The following is an 18,795-nucleotide window of genomic DNA, read 5'->3' as shown; positions in this document are numbered from 1 at the left end:
ATATAACAAATACTAAAAAGAATAGCTTTTTAAAATCTCTCCGAGAATAGTTAGGAAGTCGTGAAAACTCTCACTGTGAAAGTTCTACACAATCGGCTCAAAATTGAATTAAAAAGCAAACAGTTTTTTTCATTTTCTACCATAGCGACGATTGGGTTTCTCCAGACAGTTGAGAGTTCCTGCACATATCGATATCTTCGTATTGCTAGCTTACTTTATTCCCAAAAAAAAGGTTTAAATTTTTCTTTGCAAGCCTAGATCAGTTTCATCTTGAAATAGCTGAATAACCGCAAAGTTACGGGTCAATAATAAGGCCTCGGTAGCTACATAGCACGGAAATCAAAAGATAATTAACATAGAAGAACAGAAGACATGCTATAGAAGTACAAAATGACTACAACGCTGTAAAAGAATATGTTATGTACTATATTATTATACAAATAAATTATTTTTTTAATTATTGAACAAGCAAAGAAAGTTATCGACGTAGTAATGAGGTAATGTGACCGACCTGCCAAAACAAGGTAGAAAGAACACAGCAAGGTATGTTAAAACAAAGCAGTAAGTATATTAAAAAAGCAATAGGTGTATTAAAAAACGTGACGGAAGAATTACAATAGAAAAGTTGCAATAAGACAAAAGTAAAGAAAAAAAAGATTAAGTTAAAAGGGATAACGGGGATTGTGCAACAAGGTGATCGAACAGTCGTAATTTGGTTGGGTCCAAAACTCTGTTCCACATAAAGGACGTAAACTAGTTTTTAAATTATATTCGAAAAAATAATAGTCCTCAACAACGTATTTGTGTACATATATCCGTCTGAGTTGATACTACTTGGGTGTGGGTTGATTTGGCCCAAAAAGAGAACGTTATGATGAAGAGCTAAAATCTTGTAAGATTAATTTTTTTATCTTTAACATTAGTATTGCATCATCATCTTATATTTAAAAGCTTAAAGAACCAAGCCAAGAATCACATATATAAAATACATACATGAAAGGGACGATTTAGGAAAAATTAAACTTATCAATTTTTGTTAGTCAGCACAAACATGATAATAAATCGAAAATAGACGCCTATGTTTCCCATTAGCTAAACTTTGTCATTATTATTCAGCCTTTTATAGGCTTGTTTGCCACTGCCACACATTGCCGCTTTTGACTGCAACTAAGTAGGTTGTTATTTAGGGTGATTACGCCGTCTATCCGATGGTATACGGATAACAAGTCTGCATATCGAGGTTCAGTGACATATTAAGTTAGACATACATAAGTTAGACACACTTTGTTCCTTGTAAAGAGGACCTGTCCCTTTGAAAAAAAAATGCGTGCGGAACAGTTCAAACAACACGTGGGCAAGCATATGCGTTCAACTGTCTGGGATTTGACGTTTCAGGTGTATTACTAGGGCTTTTGGATAATTGAGATAACGCATTGCAAGGGTCTAAGTGGGAGACTTGAAACTTGGGAAGTTTGAAACGTAATTTAATGAACAACGCCCTAATCAAACCCAGCCACAAGCGCGCAGAAGTTAAAAAGCGCTACTACGAACCGAATAGTCCACTACTTTCTGTACATTTGTGTAAAAACGGATTAGTGAGGACGCAGCATGTTAATAAGAAGATGTGAAACTGTGTGCAACAGGAACGGTCGTCCCCGGTCGATCTATATCGAGATAATAATTAAACTCCATTTCTCGAAACACCAATCTGTGATCATAGTTACCAAATCACATGAAATCGTCACAAGTTGTGAAAGCGACTAGAATTGGGCCTTAGTACACATAATACCTGATTGTACAGAAACAAGTTATTAAGATAGAAAATGAAAGCCAACGATCACATGGACAGACAATCTGACAGTTAAACATATATATATATATATATATTTATATATGTACGTTTAACTGTCAGGTGTCTAACAGATATAACTTATAAAGTTATATTGGTTGGTTTGTAGAACGTGATGCCGGGTAGTATACAGTTCATTCTAGCTGAGCGTAAGCCGACATCTTAGTTAATAACTTAGGACTAATTAATATTGTCTGTTTATGTTACAACTTGCGTTATAATAAAGATCGCTATTTTGATAAAAATGCTGGCACAAGACACCCGTAATGGACGAGCTTAGTTAATGTAGCAGCTACTTGCTTCGTTCATGGCTTCCATTTGTGGCCTTAACAACTCGTAAGTCATTTCCAAAAAAAAAGTCTTTTCCGAATTCGTCACTGACCCTGTAATAGTAACATTTACTTGTATGCTTGCTCAAGTCTCTTTTAAACAAGCCAAGCATGGAAAATTAAACGAATCTAAATTTTGGATTTAGCGCACGCTAAATGTTCTAAAAATCCAAAGGTCTACAATATAGAAAAAATTAAAGCAGGTATATTTAAAGTGAAGCTAATCAATGGGGATTATCTGAAGGACTGAATTGGCAATAGATACTTTGTTCTTAGAAAAATTAGTCTACTTCGACATTAAAATTCCGAGGGCTCAATAAATAGTTTTTCACGGCGTTTCAGTGAATTTTCAACCTTGTTTTATTCTTCATTTCAGTCAAATGCTTACCGTGGCCTATCATGAAAATAATGTTCCAATTCGTCTCGAAACCACATTAAAGCTGAGAACAGTATAAACAACCAATTGTTTATGCGTAGCAGATTTGAGTGAAACTTCTGATTAATTTGCCTATGATTTATATTAAAAAAAAAAATTTTTAAAGGGCGGAAATTTTAAACATGATATGTGAGTGGTTTAAAGCTCATATGAGATCTGTGATTAAAACGAGTGATAGTTATAATAAATGAACACTCCATCAGATATGTCTGTGACGGAAAATGCAAAAAAAAAGTAATCCAAAGATCTATCGTATATAAATGTATATATTGAGCTACAACCAAAACGCTATAAGGTGAAAAATGACATGGATAATGTCTGACAATAATAAATCGTTTAAATAATCTATTTATATCTAGCTATACTACAAAACAAAACCATCTTTATTTAGAATCTTTGTTTAGTTACTTTTGTAAATTTTTAGTAATGATATTATTAAATAAAGAATATTTCTTTAAGTAAGAGTGACTTCGCAGTTTTACGGTTTTAAGGGTAATTCTTCCGTATATTTTGCGGATTAAACAGGTTATTATCAACATTGGGTAACATGGTGGTAATATATCTACTTGGCCAGCCGATGCGTGTAAATAGGTGCCTTCAAGATTTATGGTGCATCTAAAGGCATTACATTCCATTAATACTGGTTTGTTTACTACTGTTAGGGTACACTTTTATCTTAGAAAAGAACTACAAAAACAAGAGTGTACTCTTTTTTGGAACAATCAGATTCAAGTAAAGTTTAACTAAAAATTTTAAAGTAAAAAAGTTAAACTAAAAATTACCAAAAAGAGAATGAAAGATATATTATATACTCTGTTGTCTAAATTTAATTTGAATAATAACAAAGAAACTTTTATATAAAATAGAAAGGAGGAACGATCGCTTTCCCGCTATCATCAATACGAAAGCCATTTCTGCTATTTCTAACAGTTATGATTTTTTTGGTTTTTGAGTCGTTTAATTGCGCGAAGAAAAAAATCGCATACGAGAAATTAGAGTGAAATTTTTTGTTTGCGAAAATGAGTTCAAACATAGTTTGGCTGCAATATCATCGTTGGAACTGGATTGTATACTAGGTTTAGACCTGGTCACACATTGTTCAAAGGATCTAAACCTTCTAGAGCTAAACATTTTAGTGATTACAATCGGCGAATTTAAAATGAGTCGTAAATAAATCGGTTAGTTCCAGGTTCATTCTGATAACTTCTTAGGTACCTAAGAAGGTAATCGGGGCCAACAAGAACGACAGACTCGATCGACTGCGTCTGATCGAGGGACTGGTGATCACTGAGGACGGTCGCATATGGAAAGAAGGGATTAGGCGTACAAGATTCGTGAAGCGGAAGATATGAAAAAAGCTAAATGTTGAAAAAGTTGAAACATCTTAGTAGAGAACTCGTAGATGATATGTACCTAAATCTCGCATAATTTTTAGTCATACTTTTGTACAGAAGTCCTCGTCCGTTGCTATCAACTGGCTGAATGTACATTCTAACTCGAATAAGATCGAGCGAAGCGATAATTGGAGACACGAGTACGCCTGAGGCTAGCGCAGCCATTATTGTGTTGAATACCAGAAATCTGCATGGAAGCAAAACAGTATAATGTATTTGTTATTTAATGGTTAACTTTTCGAGCTCATTAGCAATTCAGATTCAACAATAAGATCTACTTGTAAGGGACACATGATAAGTTTCTAGTGTAAAACCACTCTTATCAGCAATATGGTTATGACCAAAGCCTTCGTCTAATCTTAACGGAAGAAGAATAAAAGCTAGTTCTTCTAATACAACCGCACGCTGCCGTAAATTGTCAAAAACATTTTTTTTCTAATTAATCGTTTTTCACAATGTAATATGGTGTCAAAGTTACTTGCAATCGAAAAATGAAGCATAAGTATATTTGATACCTTTCATTGTAATCAACGGAGAGATTGAGCACATTCTTAATTCCAACGAAAGAAGAGAGTTGAACTGATGACCCCACTCCAACGCGAAGAACATTTGATCCAGTAGCTCTCCAGAGACCTGTGCTTAGACGGTAACTTCGATAGATGTCATAGAATGCATGTAGCATGCTCTGCAACAAACCATCATTTTTTCTTTTTTCAACAAACGTTCTTTTTCTAATTATTTAATTAATCTATTTGTTAATAAGCCTAACTTACTTAAATTTTTCCTTGCTGTAGTTTATAACGCAGTACTACACAACTGTAATCTATATACATATGTTACCACGACAAAGCTTGTTTTGTATCGAAAAAGCTCTAAAAATACCGTATACTGTCGCTGATGAGCAACGCGAATCTGGCTGCCACTTCGAATCATCTGGTAATTCTTCACCATAAAAAATGGCGATGCGATAAAGGCGCTGATTGCTCCACAAAAGGCTCCCGATATTGCACTCTTTATTATTGAATGTTCCAAATTTGAGTCCATGGTCAGACCTAAATCCTCGATCGACTGTTAACGAGAAAGAAAAGGTCCTAAATATACGTCGTTATGGTGAAAACGCGAGACGAGTATAGTGCAGAAAATAAAAAATACAATCATAGATTTAAACTGAAAGCTTGCACAGAGCAAACTGCCTACTATCCCTTAAAAGTTTTGTTATTTCACAGTCTGACGCAGTTTCGCTCTTTTTATGAGGACCGCTAATGTTTATCAAAATATAAGAGTTTAAAAATATAATGCACACCCCACAAACAAGCCAAACCTAAACGTATCCATTTAATTTGTATACAGCCTGTTTCACAGCTGAACACGTACCTGGAATAATCCCAGTCGAAATCCTTGCGATATAATTTGGTAGAATGTAGCCGGTATAATTCCGCGGTATATACGAAGTAAACCATCATGCTTCATTATCTAGAAGACAACAATGCGCCGATTTACGCGTCAATTATATGCATCCTTTTTAAGAAATATTTATAAATAAACGTTTCATTTATTAGAAGCAAACTACGAAAAGAAGCTTTAACAGATGACTCGTATAGCGTTGACTAACATTGACACGACGTATCAATATTCCCACCACGTCTAGCCAAAGCTTACTGTGTCCATACAAACTTTGCTTTTTCAATTGTGTTTTGACGGCGACGTAAAAAAAATTGCAAAGTGGTACGTTTAGTGTTAGACTAAGGGATAAAGTTATTCCGACTTTCTCCGCATTGCATCGAAAGAAACTTATAGCTGAGCCTTTAGTATAAGCCTAAACAAATTTGGTCATCACGTCGATTTGAATAGCCGCTGAAGTTCTACATACAACAATAATCATCTCTTACCGTATTGGGCTCAATAGCAGATTTGACTTCTTAAATGTACACCTTGTTTAAGCTAAACTCAGACTATGAAACGCGGCGACTTTTATTTCGGGTACTGTCGTATAGCGCTGCTTCAAACAAAGACAGGTCTGCGTGGCTGTAATCAGTTCCGTTTCCTTCGCCACGTAGCACTCAAATCATTATATTTGTTGTCAGTAATCTCTTCACCCCCATTGCAGTTATAGGGTTCCTTCAGAGAGAAAATAACATGGAGCAAGAAAAAAATATAGACGAAAACAAGAATCCGCTGCTCATTTGGCTACATCTATGTTATTGTCGTATTTGACCCTCTATTGCAAAGTACCAGCGTTGACGTTGTCTGCTTGCATATCTTCCGTGCAAACAATTCTTGCCCAATTATATTTGTCTCACTAGCTTGTTATAGAAATTCCGAGCCAACACATAATAATAAACGAACTCCAGGACATTGCCGTAATTACCCGCTAGCCATTAAGATAAATCCTTTTCTTCCAGCTTCTACATTGACGTACTTGTTCACGCTGGCAACTGTCTACAGTTTTTGAGAAGATTATTAAAAAAAGTCGCCTTATCAACGAATTAGTTAGGATCTTAAGCAGTATTTTGAGAAGAGATAATCGAAAAGTTTTAATACTCCACTTTGATGTCGTATCGCAAAAATAGTGCGTGTAGTAATTGTTCATTGGTATAAGATGTAGTAATTAACTACATCTTATACCGATGAAAATCAGATGCATTAAACTTGATTCATATTGAATTTACTGTTAACTAAATCTAATTTTTATGCATTTTCAGTGGCAGAGCTCCGAATTTAATTTTCACTACATAGAATACATGTTCAGTTTTTATTTATTATTACAAACTATTTAAAAAAACGAACCAGTTAATCTAACTGAAATGTCTATTTGGCACGTTAGGCTTTTTTAGAAATCTCATCATAGCTTAGTGGGTAACGTATTTGCTTTTGGCACACGTTGTGACACTCCGATTTGTGTTGTTCCATCGAATGGCTGACGGCGATAACAACTCGAAACATAGAGTATTTTCACAGGGTCATCGGTATGGGCTCACCAAACGCCTTTACCGAGGCAAAGTTTATGTTTGGGAAAAGGGTTGAGCTTTATTGCGATTAGAACAGCTGATTAACAGTTGTATCTGCGTTTAGACAACATCTGTGACTCGCTTGCCCTAAGCAATGCCCTTTGAACTACACAAAATTATATATCCACGTTTTCTAAGATTTGATTGTGAATATCTGAGTATTCTGCTAATAAATTTAGACCAACCGTGAGTAATATCTCTTTTGAATTTTGGTCAGCGTGTAACAGCTTATAATTTTTGGTAATTTGATGAGTAATAAAGTAAAGCAAAATAGATGAGAAAATAATTCTAAACGCCACTGTTACTCAGAAACCAATTGTGTAAAGCAAAAAATAGAAAATTACAATAAAATAACTTTTTACGTTACACAGCTTGGCTAAGCATTTTCTATGGGTGTAGAGAGTAACTTAGACGATATTGACAGCTTCAGCGATGCGTTCCAACAACTATAACAAATTTCCACTGTCAAATACATTCTAAATAAATTGTGAACGTCAACTAAATTTTTATAATATTATTGATCCTGGAACGTCGGCGTTCTGATGTTTCCAGGATCACACATGGTCACCATAGTGCAAAAACTCTATTTCATCAACCGTAAAGCCGTGCTCTTTGCCTCCCGATGGCAACAGATAAACCGTCACTAACTGTAAATATAATATAATATTTTGAGCGACACTAAATACTATTCGTACCTCAATACCAATAAGAAACATATATAAACCACTCCTTTTATCTATTCCCAATACTCTGTTTTGCTGCTCCCTAAGGTAATTGAACATACATACGCCATCTCTAACCATTCTTTTATCGCCACCACCGTTTGTTCTACTACTAATACGATGTTACCTACATACCCAAGCTACCATGGTGTCTGTGGCCATCTTACTTATTGAATTCCTAAATAAATCAATATTTTTTTTCCTTAAATGTATGTGTAAGCTAATTATTGTGTCCTTACCATTAGGCCTAGGAAGGTGTGTAGAGAAACAGCTGAACTTTGTGTATTTTGCATTTTCGAACTTTTGAAGTGGAGCAAGCCATTCTATATTTGTTTGTTATTTGCATAGATCCGACATATGATTATTTATAACGTCAAGCTTTGAAAAACATAGCTAAAGCGTGTGTTTGTGCTCAATAAATTAACGTGATCCATCATAATCACTATAACGCCAGCTCGTTATTCAAATGTTTTCAGTCCTCTATTCATGTTCTATTGTAAACTAGCATAGAACAGTACATGAAGTACCAACAGTAGAATTCTGTATAACAGCAGTTTTACATAACAAGATAAACGTATTTAAAATCTGAGTAGTTATATTCTCTATGATGTTGTCGCTTTGCTGACGCTAGGAGCCACCTTTTACGTATCGTCCTAATATATCGAAATTTCTCTTTTTTTTTTTTTTTTTTAAGATTTAATAAAATCAATTTAACCGCATCTTTCAATTTAACACAGGCACTACTTCTTCTCCATAATAATTGTGGCCGACGTCGCCTTTTATAGTAACACTGATGTCACCCTGATATGCTGCTGTCAGCCTTCAAGCTTGCTAAAAACGTTTCGAGTTTTACATCCCGTACTACCTTCAGGCATTGTTTCAGACAGTTAGCCCCCTCTCAGTACGAAACAAAGAACTCTTTAAGTGCTAAGTAGGTAAACACTGCGCTGCCTTTGCGATGATGCAACAATAATCTACTAACCAGCAAGACACAGATGTTGCCTAGGTTCAATTTTGGACGCAGATACACTTTGATACTTTAGTAAAGCTTCTAGCAATATAAAAGGTAATGATTAAATAATTCCTCCTTTTTTTCGGTCGCTCCAGATTGCTTTATTTGAACGTCATACTCTGACAGGTCTATAGCGTAGCGGCACCGAGGCGCGTTGTAAAAAGAACAGTAGCGAAACAACAACGGATAATTCAAACCTCCTATCACCCTAACTTGACTTCAACCGATCACTGGAGGTCTTTGTTGCGTCTCGACAAACCTATTCTAGACGATAATCTAATTAAGGCCATCCACTAGCCTATCAGGCACCATTTCTCCTTCTTTTATTCCTTCGAAAACCTCGTACGCAGCCACCAATGATTTGCTGCGTGCAAATATGCTCGAATTATTTTTTAATTCGAATAAGCTGAAAGTGGAACAATTTCTCCTCGCTTTCCTTTTTTTGTTTCACAATTCGACACATTCTTAACGCTACCCACCTAACGGCATCGGCCTCTCCAGTTTCAGTCGTATTTGCAGCCGTAGTTACCTGATAAATTGCGTGGGGCACATTTCTGTAGTGAACCTTGTATTCACCATGTCGCATTAACTCGCCCTGCATTTGAATACGTATCTGAAAATAAAAAGCATATTCCAAAGCTTTTTAAACTTCGAGCCGCATGTTATCCTACAAATTAAAACACATCATAAAACGAATCAAGCTCGTTATACTCACCTGTATCTAGGGGCCTCGTAAGTATGAAATTACCAAACAGTTGCTTTAAGGATTATTAGATTCCTAACAGCGAAATTATATATAGTCAACATAATATCCGCAGCTTGATGCCAACCGTACAGCTGGTTCCGAGACGGACCAAAGGCTTTTCGAGACAACCCTTATTAGGAGCGAACTGCTACAGTTAGTACGACAACAATGTCCATAGGAAACGGGACCCCGAGCCATTCTCAAAAAGAACTATATGTGTTGATATCGGTTCTTCATTCCGATAATGCGACTACTAAGAAATATTGCTGTTGGCGTCTTGTTCCTTTTCAGGAAAACACGATAGTCCTCAACATTCAACTGAGCTCCTGTGATCCTTTTATTCTCCCAAAGAACTGGAGCTTACTCCTGTTATTACGTCCGAAAACAGCCATAAAAACGGTGACATACGTACATTATGTCCGATAGGTGTTGCTTCAAAAAGCCTTAGGTCTGACTCGAATGACTCACGACCGGTAAGCCAAGAGAGCGTTGTTTAATAGATCATGTTGTGAATAGTCAGTTTTTAGATTGATAGCAACATCATTTTGTACCTGTTGTGTGTAAGTTTGAGTCGACACTTACCCAACCTAATTCAGTTTTTATAGTATTACAAAGTGTGCTCTCAAACTCTACTTAGACAATTGAATCGCATTTATATTTTTCAAGCTGATCAAGATGATCAGTTCCAAGGCTAAAGTTAACGACACCTAATTCGAAGAACATATCCTCTAGATGTGATCCAAGTATATTGTTTAACGTCCTCTGCTCCTAAGAATTTTATGCATATAATTTGAATATAACAAAGAGCTAAATTAATCGTCCATTACTTAATAAAGCAGTAGATGCTGTATTATGAAATGAGATTGCTTATTTAATACGTATAACTACTCGATAGGGCAGTGATTCCTTGAAGGTTAGTAAGTTTGCAGTTGTTTAGCTTTCGCTCATGGTTCAGGTTTTTTTATTAACAACGAACTACGATTGTGTGCAACAAACGTATCAAAAGGAACAAGTTCAACTTACTAAAGTGGTTGAATATTTTTTTATCTGGAAGAAAAAAGTATCTTCATCATTAGAATATGTGGCCTAGACTGTAACTTTGCCTTTTCCCTAACTGTACGGCTATTTTTTTTGCAGAACCAGAGGTGTCATTGAACAAGCCAAGAACATCCAAGTCACTTAGCTGCTATTTATGTACCATTTTAGGCTTTTTTTTTCTTTAGAAGCGATTTGCTTTTTTTAAAAATCTTCTTGGGTCCTTTCGGTACCTATATCATTACGATTGCTTGCACTGCTGTGGTCTTTAGATGCTGTGAATAGCTTATTTACTTGAAGACTCAAGTCACTATTTAGTGATATTGATAATATATTGTTGCTATTTATGGATGTATATCAAACATGTATCTCGCTACCTTCAGTACTCTTTAATATCACTCTCTGCGACTTCTTAAGTGTTAAGATTACGAAATACATTAACGATCTGAATAATTTTAATGTTTCGCTATCCTAGGTTACTCTTAGGTGGTGCGAATTAAAATAGTTTAGCTTTATGCAGATATCTCCATGGTAGTAGTCATCACAAGAAATCCTTGCATAATTTAACTTCATGGCTAGAAAAGTTAGCGATACATTTTCAAGATTATTTCACATTTGTTAACATGTGTCACATTTTTCATTTACCACTATTTTTTTTTTATTACTAAATCATTAAAGTAGTATTCTGTTCTATTGACAATTACCTAAGAAGCGATTCCGATACAATCACTTATTTCAGTTAGTATCTGTCATATCACTTTAACGCAAATGTTAATGTTAAGCAATATATTAAGCTGTTATAAACGAATCGGGTGGACTCTGAAACTGAATAACTGAGCAAGTCATATTTGCCTGGCAAATACTCATTCTTTAGAAACTTATTTAAGTTCATAAACTAGTTGAGTCCACTCCAAGCAAAATAAAAATATTTTTCAGTATCGCAAATTAGCGTTCGACGGTGAATCGTGCAAACGTTTCAAGAACAGAGTCTGAAGTGTTGAGGAATAGCGTGGAGGTAGCTTGGAAGTCGGAACCCAAAGGACAAGAACGTATGGACACAGCCGAAGAGACTGTTTACGAAAACAAAGCTTGGAAAACAAAGCTCAAGTCTTTCTTTGCTAAAATTGGCATTTCATATGTAAACTATCATAGAATTAAGACACAAATATATAAAATCCGGGATTTGAGTAAAAAATGGGTTTCCTGTGAATAGACTTCAGGCCAATTAGAAATTTCTGTTGTTGTATTTCACATGCAGTATGTGGAACTTTATTCAACAACAATTCTTTTGGAGCGTCTAGGTGCCATAACACGGGTATTGTTGAATTTCAATGGCCAGCCAGAAAGAAAGTAGGCAAAAGGATATCGTCGCCTTGTTGAAAGACGGAGTTTCGCGGCAGTGTTGAGTAGGTTTAGACGCAAAGTGATTGTAATACTTGCAAAAGGACATCAGGAGCATTTGCTATTACGAAATATTTGCCGAAAACGAAGAAATGTATGCAGCCCGCTATTTCGAATTCCTCAAGAGGTCCCCTAGAATAGTTGGCACGGGAATCGACACACCCTAAAGATTGAGCAAGGGAATATCCAACACTGGCTTCAACCAGCTTATTCTCCCGACTAAAGTTCGTGTGCCTATGGAGCATTCTATGCTCTGAAAAGCGCGACTAGTGAACGAGCATAATTGATTTATTTCGAGGAACTGTAAATAAAGAAATCAGATGCGGGAACGCAAATGGTAGATATATAGCTTTCCCGAAGCTCTCAGAGCGCTGAGATAAGTGTATGGCAAGAGTAAAGATGAGCATCTGTAACACATAGTAAGAAATAATCATTCTAATTCAACTAGTTCAAAGGTTATTAAATTTCGAAATCGTTCTAACTTGCTTGTAATTGCCTAATATTGAGATCGTACTACTGTGGTGTTGTGATGTATAAAACGAAGTGCAGTGATGACACATTAGAAAACAGGTGTACCAATGGAAAACACATTAAGTATAGTACCTTTGTGGGTTATATAGAAGATGTAGCTGAAAAAGGGTTTTTTACTTAAAGCAGCGAGTCAGTGTGGGTATTCTATTGCTAAATACTACGGTTGGCGCAGCCGACGCCAGATGTGAAGCTAAAAAGTAGTGACGATTGTAATGAGCAACCTGAAAAACATAATAAAACCATAACCGTTTCCCTTTCCTAAAAAACGAGTGGTGCGGAAGAACACCAGAGCATTTTTGACGACAGTTAGAAGTGTGTGCTGTTGCGAAACTACCTTAATACGGACAGTCAGTTTCAATATCTGGCGATTCAAGAGGCCGCGTCGATCTTGCTACTAACTTCTCTAAATTTAGAGTTTTACGTCCGATTTCGCCGTCAGGTATTTCATCAGAAGGCTAGCTCCCCGCACAAAACAAAATGTGTCTATGCCCGGACTCGAATCCAGACTATAACGTTGAAGCAACTAACAGGTATTAACAGATTACCTAGTATGATATGATAATAGCGCGACTGAAAGCCAGATTCGCTAACAATAAAGCGTTTATTGCCGCAAGAAGCAAATTCCATAGAAAAAAAAAATAGTAAACCAGAGAGAGTCTTGATGAATATGTGACAGGACTACACAGAGTGCAACCGAGATGTGCGTTTGATAAACACGGATCAGATGAACTCGCCAATAGGAGGATAATGTTCCGTTAGAAAAGAACTGTAAGAATAAAGCAAAGGATAGGGCAGATGGTTCAAGAATCGGGACGAATGGAAAACGATACGGCAATAATAGACAGATTCAGTAAAGATGGAAAAGCAATTCAGAACAGATCAAACGCAACGTTGTAGATTATCCTCTCACGCTACAAGAGGGGGCAAGGATATACCTGGCGAATAATGTATCTTGTTTTAAAAGCGAATATAGAAGTTATTTTGTTAATTGTTGTCCAGGGGGCGGACCCAAAAAGAACTTAAGAAGCTATGCTGATAGTGGGAAAGGAAAATCCCCATAAAGATATGAAAAGTCGTCGTTAACATGCACTGGGTTCAGATGGAAAAACTGGAATGCCGAGTAAAACCATCGAACATTTAAGAATATCATCTGTTTTGATTTGTACATGTAGTGTGTGTAGTAAGGGTGAACAAAAGAGGATGAAGATTATATTGAGTCGACTAAAAAGGGTCTTTGTTTATTTTGGATATTGTTTTTGTGTTTGCTAATTCCTAAGGGGAACGTGACGAGCTATTACGACCATTCTTAGAAAGGATTAAACAGTGAAGAATAACCCTGATTTCTAATCGTAAACTAGAAATGTCGGAAAACAACGTTTTTAACATAATTGCAGGTATGAAAACAAGAATATCTTAAACGTAAAAAGTACAAAAGCAAAAAGCGTTTACCTTATACACGCGTAATGCATTTCTGAACCGTCTTAATATACCAAACACATTCCAAATCACAAAATCATCCACACAGGCATGAAAAAGTTTTATCTGCCACTTTTTATGTTCATGTATATATAGGATGCATCTATAGGAACACAGCTGTTTTAAAACAGTTCAAGTCATTTAAAACGGTTTTCATCACTTACGCTTAACATCAGTTGTCTCAAATGCACTCCCGCTATCCAAGTAGTTTAAATTTTAGAACTGGACGTACTCTATTTTATTTGATAACTTCGGTTGAGCAAGCAAAATGCCTGAGCTGACTGTATCTTTTGCGAAGAGAAGAGGAAGTGTCAAAAACCAAAGCAGTTGTGGGAATGCTGACACTTCAAAGAACGAATGAACTATACATTTGTATAGGAATGACAAAGTACTATTGAATTTTTTTTCATGAGATGCTTATTCTTCATGATGCTCTTGACTTGATTCCTCATCCCAGATACAAAATTCCGTTAGCGGACGGTGAACCGGCGCTTCCATCACTTTTTTCCTACACACAGTATTACCATTCTCAACTTAATTGAAAGTCACCTTCCTTGTACTTAATATGGGTGAATATTAATAAACTCACGCTAGTCCAGCAGTCTTTGTATTGGCCTAACCAACAGTAGTTCTGCGTTGCGAGCATTATATGACACGGCACATAAATGAATGCATTACGTATTCACGGAACAGTTTCCATAAAGATGCATCGTTTAGCCTCTACTGAGGCTACTGTTTATGTTTTTACCGTTTCTACATTAATGGGTGCGTTTTATGAAGTATTGTAGGAGTTCGTGATGTTACCAGATTGTGGTAGCCTACAAGACACTACGGTTGGTCTTAGAAGATTGTAGGAAAATCCAATTTTGATTTCGTTTAGTGACGCGTACGTTTTCTGAGATAAAATTACCAAGTCTTAAAAATGCATCATTTTAGTAATTATCGCAGTATCGCAGAGATGAATCTATAACTCTGGACTTCTATTTATTAGGTATCTCAAAGTTATACTAACGTAAGCGATAATAATCTGATTATTTGGTTTATAAGCAGATCGAAATCAAACCCCATGTGACTAAACTTCTAGATCACTACTTAGCTAATCAATTTTTACTGAAATAATTGTACCATATATATAAAGTGTATCAATTGGCGAAAGCATAAAGCACATACATTCCCGAAAATGCACGTGAACTAAAAAGCACACGTACACACGACTGCACCGGTCGGCAGTCAACTGACAGCACTACTACTACCAGCAAAGATGGATAAATGAGAATTTCATTTAATATTAAAACAAATCGCTATTCTACATTATTAATAATTCTAATAGTTAAATATTAGTCCACAAGCGGCGGCATTTGACTGCAACGATTCAAAAGTTGCAATTCATTTTCGGTAGACAAATGCTCCAAGTCCATTAACTATAAAGAGAGAAACTGAAAGACTTGATGATTTGGTAAATTATTAACATTAAACCGTAGATGCGTGTTTGTTCGAACCGTTCGTCAGACTCAAACTTCGGCTTCGACAACACTTAATTGGCAGCATGCTAATCAATACCACAATTATGAAATTATATTTTCCGCTCTTATTGGCACACCATATATTACAGCCTCATCTCTTTTCGGGCGTTGAAACGAATGACGGCTATTGAGTGACAACAATGTTTATTTTATCGGTTTTCACAAGCGTCTGCCCTCGGCTTTCAATGGTATTACAAGCCCGGAGGAAGTGTTCCCCTGACACCTAAAGTACCAAATCCACCCTTAATTTCAGCTTGCGCTTTTACATACGTTTAGCCCCAATTGGAAAGATCAAGTGGCTAAACTACTAACTAAACGTTTAACCGCATAAGTAAATGTGAAAAGTTGGCAAAGTATCCTAAACACTCTTTTTAATGACAATATCGTGTCTGCTAAAAGACCACCAAAATGAGGTAGTTTTTAGAGGTAGTCTTATCTTACTAAAGTTGTGAGAATAAAAAAAAAAGCTATTTTTTTTATAATCAAGTGTCTGGGATGATAATAATGTTATACAACGCCAGCAATTACTCCAAACTCCCGTGTGAAAAAGACGACAAGAGCTAGATGACTGAATGAGCCTGGTTCGTTATAAGTCAAAGCGGCAGTTCTCCATGCGTAATCCTGTCCGTTACCGCGCAGATCGACTAACAACAGATAAACATCCGATCCCGATATCCTTTATGACACGAATATTTGATACTGCATTACAGTTTCGATTGTTTCAATTTTAGCCCCATTTATATTAAGCGATATTTTGGATGGCAGCATAAAGTTACCCCACTGGTTTATAGCTTTACAGAAACTAAAAAACTTACTAATACTAATAGTACTATTTACCGAAGACGATATCAGCGTTGCTTCGCCAAATCTCAACGTAAGAATCAAGTCAAATTCTCCAAGCGCATAGAAAACATTCGCAATTTATCCACACGATGTTTCACGCGAGTTACGACAAATATATATATATATATATATATATATAGCTTCATAGGGATCAACTCTCTGCACGTATAGAGAAGTTTATAAAACGCTTAAAAACGAACACCAAACTGCTTAATATTTATTATTGCGGTATTCAAATTCTAAAAAGAATTCTGATTTAAGAGGCCAACAAATAGCTAGTTGTCCGTCACTATGAATGGAATTCCCGCAGTGTATGCCTATTCAAAACAGAAGTTTCACTATTACTGCGCAGTACGGAACTTGAAAAATATTTGCTTAACGAGCATCGGTTTTGTAGGTTGCAAGATCCATGTTCTTTTACCTGAAAACGAACCCAACTGAAGTATCTAGCCAACGTAGTAAAACGCAACGAGAAACAGAGAAAATCACCAGCAAGATGGAAGATTCGGAAGAGCGCTCCGACTCTCACACTGGTTTCTTGTCCAGCCATCTTCCTGGATATAGAACCCTCATAAGCAGGAACGTCAACTTCGGAGCTTGCAATGCAAGACGGTACAATGTAGGGGGAACTACAGCTAGGTAGAATGCATAAGGATCATAAGCAAAATTTTTTACTGCTACTGACAAGAACGCTCAACAATTTAATTGAAGCAGTTCGGCCGAGGATACAGACAGAAGAAGTCCCTTTACACTTAAACAAACTTAAAACCAGTAAGAACTAATATAGTGCCAGGAAACTGCGAACGTTTCCTTCTCTCTCATTCAACTGCCTGTTACCGCCAATGTATTAATACAGATCGATGTTTTAAGATTGCCAGAAGCCTGGACTGTACTATCCTTCACGTTGCCGACATTTGACGTTTCACTTTGCCCTGCCACTCGTATTACTGCTATGAGCACGCAAACGACGCTAGCTATTTTCTACAGCCATAAGCTCAGGGCGATGACTTTATTACTTACGGAAGACAATTTCATGGTAATCCATGGTGGCAGCAAAAGCTGATAGGAAGGTTGGTTTGGTGCTGTGTTTACCGCGAGCGGTGTGATTGTCGCAGATGATCTATGCCTTTGAAGAAGCATTCCACCTGGGACAAGTTTGAATAACCGAAGTTTTAAGAAATTTTGGAAGAACTTGGCTTGACTGTCCCCACCTGAAAATACAAATCTTTATACGCCCTAGAAAAATATTCTCCACAGGCATCTCTAACGTGGACGAGTGGCTGGATGCGGTGGAGCGCGAAAGTACGACACCTCCCTAAGCGCAAGCCGATCGACCAGTACTCATTCAGTAGCACGGCTAAGAGCTGCGACCAGGGAAGGTTCGCGTAAGTCAATAAGTACATGCTAAACTGAAATAATTTGAACTCAAACACTTTAATTTATTTCAAGATACATACGGTCGATTTAAATAGTGAACATGTCGATACGTTTTGTACAATAAACGCGCAATGAAAAGCACCAATCAGCATTTATAATATTTCTTTGAAATAAGAATCACCTAAGCATCTACCGTGGCTTACTGGCGTCATAAGATAATTGCTGCCCTCTGGTCTATGAACAAACTCCTAGAGACTGCTCCTGCAAAGTACGGCATAAATACCTTTGCCATATCCACGGGGTGGACCACGATCGTAGCACCTGTTGCGGCAATCGAGGCCGTTATCATATCGGAGACAACTGACGACGCCGTTACCACCTGGAACGATACGTTCGATTTGTTAATTTCAGCGATTTGCTTCATGTCTGGGCCAGTGCTTATTTGGTTGGCATCATCGGCACGGAAGCTATATCCAGTAGGTTAGCTTACCGTTCACTCATGTTTATCTCGCCTAGATTTTATTTATTTTAATATATGTTACAAGGGCTATAGATGTTTAAATGCAAGTTGTAGTTATATTGCGTTTTAACGAAAATGGAGAATCAGAACGAGATACTTTTGCTACGAAATCATCGTTGTCTGGAAGGCAAGGCAAGCTTCGCAAGCTGTAGTCAAGATACGCAGCTCGCACAAGTTCTAAGCAGTTACGTCATATACGAGTTGGGGATGCGATGCCCGCTTCAGAAGTGAAGGGTTGGAGCTCCACCACCAGTCAGTACATGTGATCTGTCACCACCAATCCGAATCCATGTCACAAGTATCAACCGAATGTAAGCAATTTTTCTCATGGAGCTCATGCTGATTCGTAACGGTAGTTAATAAATGTATAAAAATGCAGAAGTTACGTGGTCTGTGATAGTAAAGAGGTCCGGAAACCGTCAAACAAGCAACGTGTGTATTAGTTAATGATCAACAAATATTCTAACAAAAAAGAAGTGCAGTTATTGTGTTTAATTAATTGTAGGTCGTCTATCGAGATTTCGTGGCCTTAATAATTTCTTAAACTGTATAATGTAGAATAAATATACATATGATCATGCGTTACTATATTTA

General features: G+C 36.7%; 1 protein-coding gene and 1 long non-coding RNA gene across 9 annotated transcripts in view; one reads left to right on the top strand and one right to left on the bottom strand.

Annotated features, from left to right (window-relative positions):
* Nucleotides 1-18,795, bottom strand: part of LOC111254325 (solute carrier family 25 member 35-like) — a 59,547-nt gene that overhangs the window by 6,583 nt on the left and 34,169 nt on the right. For all 7 annotated transcript variants that reach the window (XM_086975005.1, XM_086975007.1, XM_086975008.1 and 4 more), the window contains 6 exons: nucleotides 17,965-18,060; nucleotides 9,280-9,363; nucleotides 5,383-5,481; nucleotides 4,891-5,076; nucleotides 4,524-4,693; nucleotides 4,056-4,195 (listed from right to left, as the gene is read on the bottom strand). In XM_086975005.1, the coding sequence (XP_086831131.1) occupies nucleotides 4,056-4,195; nucleotides 4,524-4,693; nucleotides 4,891-5,076; nucleotides 5,383-5,481; nucleotides 9,280-9,363; nucleotides 17,965-18,060 (775 nt within the window). The remainder of the gene's footprint in view (nucleotides 1-4,055; nucleotides 4,196-4,523; nucleotides 4,694-4,890; nucleotides 5,077-5,382; nucleotides 5,482-9,279; nucleotides 9,364-17,964; nucleotides 18,061-18,795) is intronic.
* Nucleotides 7,071-12,912, top strand: LOC147754233 (uncharacterized). 2 transcript variants are annotated; one of them, XR_015317210.1, is made up of 3 exons: nucleotides 7,071-7,202; nucleotides 9,787-9,968; nucleotides 11,467-12,912. It is a non-coding gene; the product is annotated as an uncharacterized LOC147754233 (long non-coding RNA). The 2 variants fall into 2 exon arrangements; XR_015317209.1 differs by having other exon boundaries at nucleotides 10,633-12,912.

Source organism: Varroa destructor, unplaced genomic scaffold, assembly GCF_002443255.2.
Source record: "Varroa destructor unplaced genomic scaffold, Vdes_3.0 BEIS01000007.1, whole genome shotgun sequence".
Taxonomy (NCBI): domain Eukaryota; kingdom Metazoa; phylum Arthropoda; class Arachnida; order Mesostigmata; family Varroidae; genus Varroa; species Varroa destructor.
Note: the sequence above shows the minus strand (reverse complement) of the source record. Positions and strands in the feature narration are given on the sequence as shown.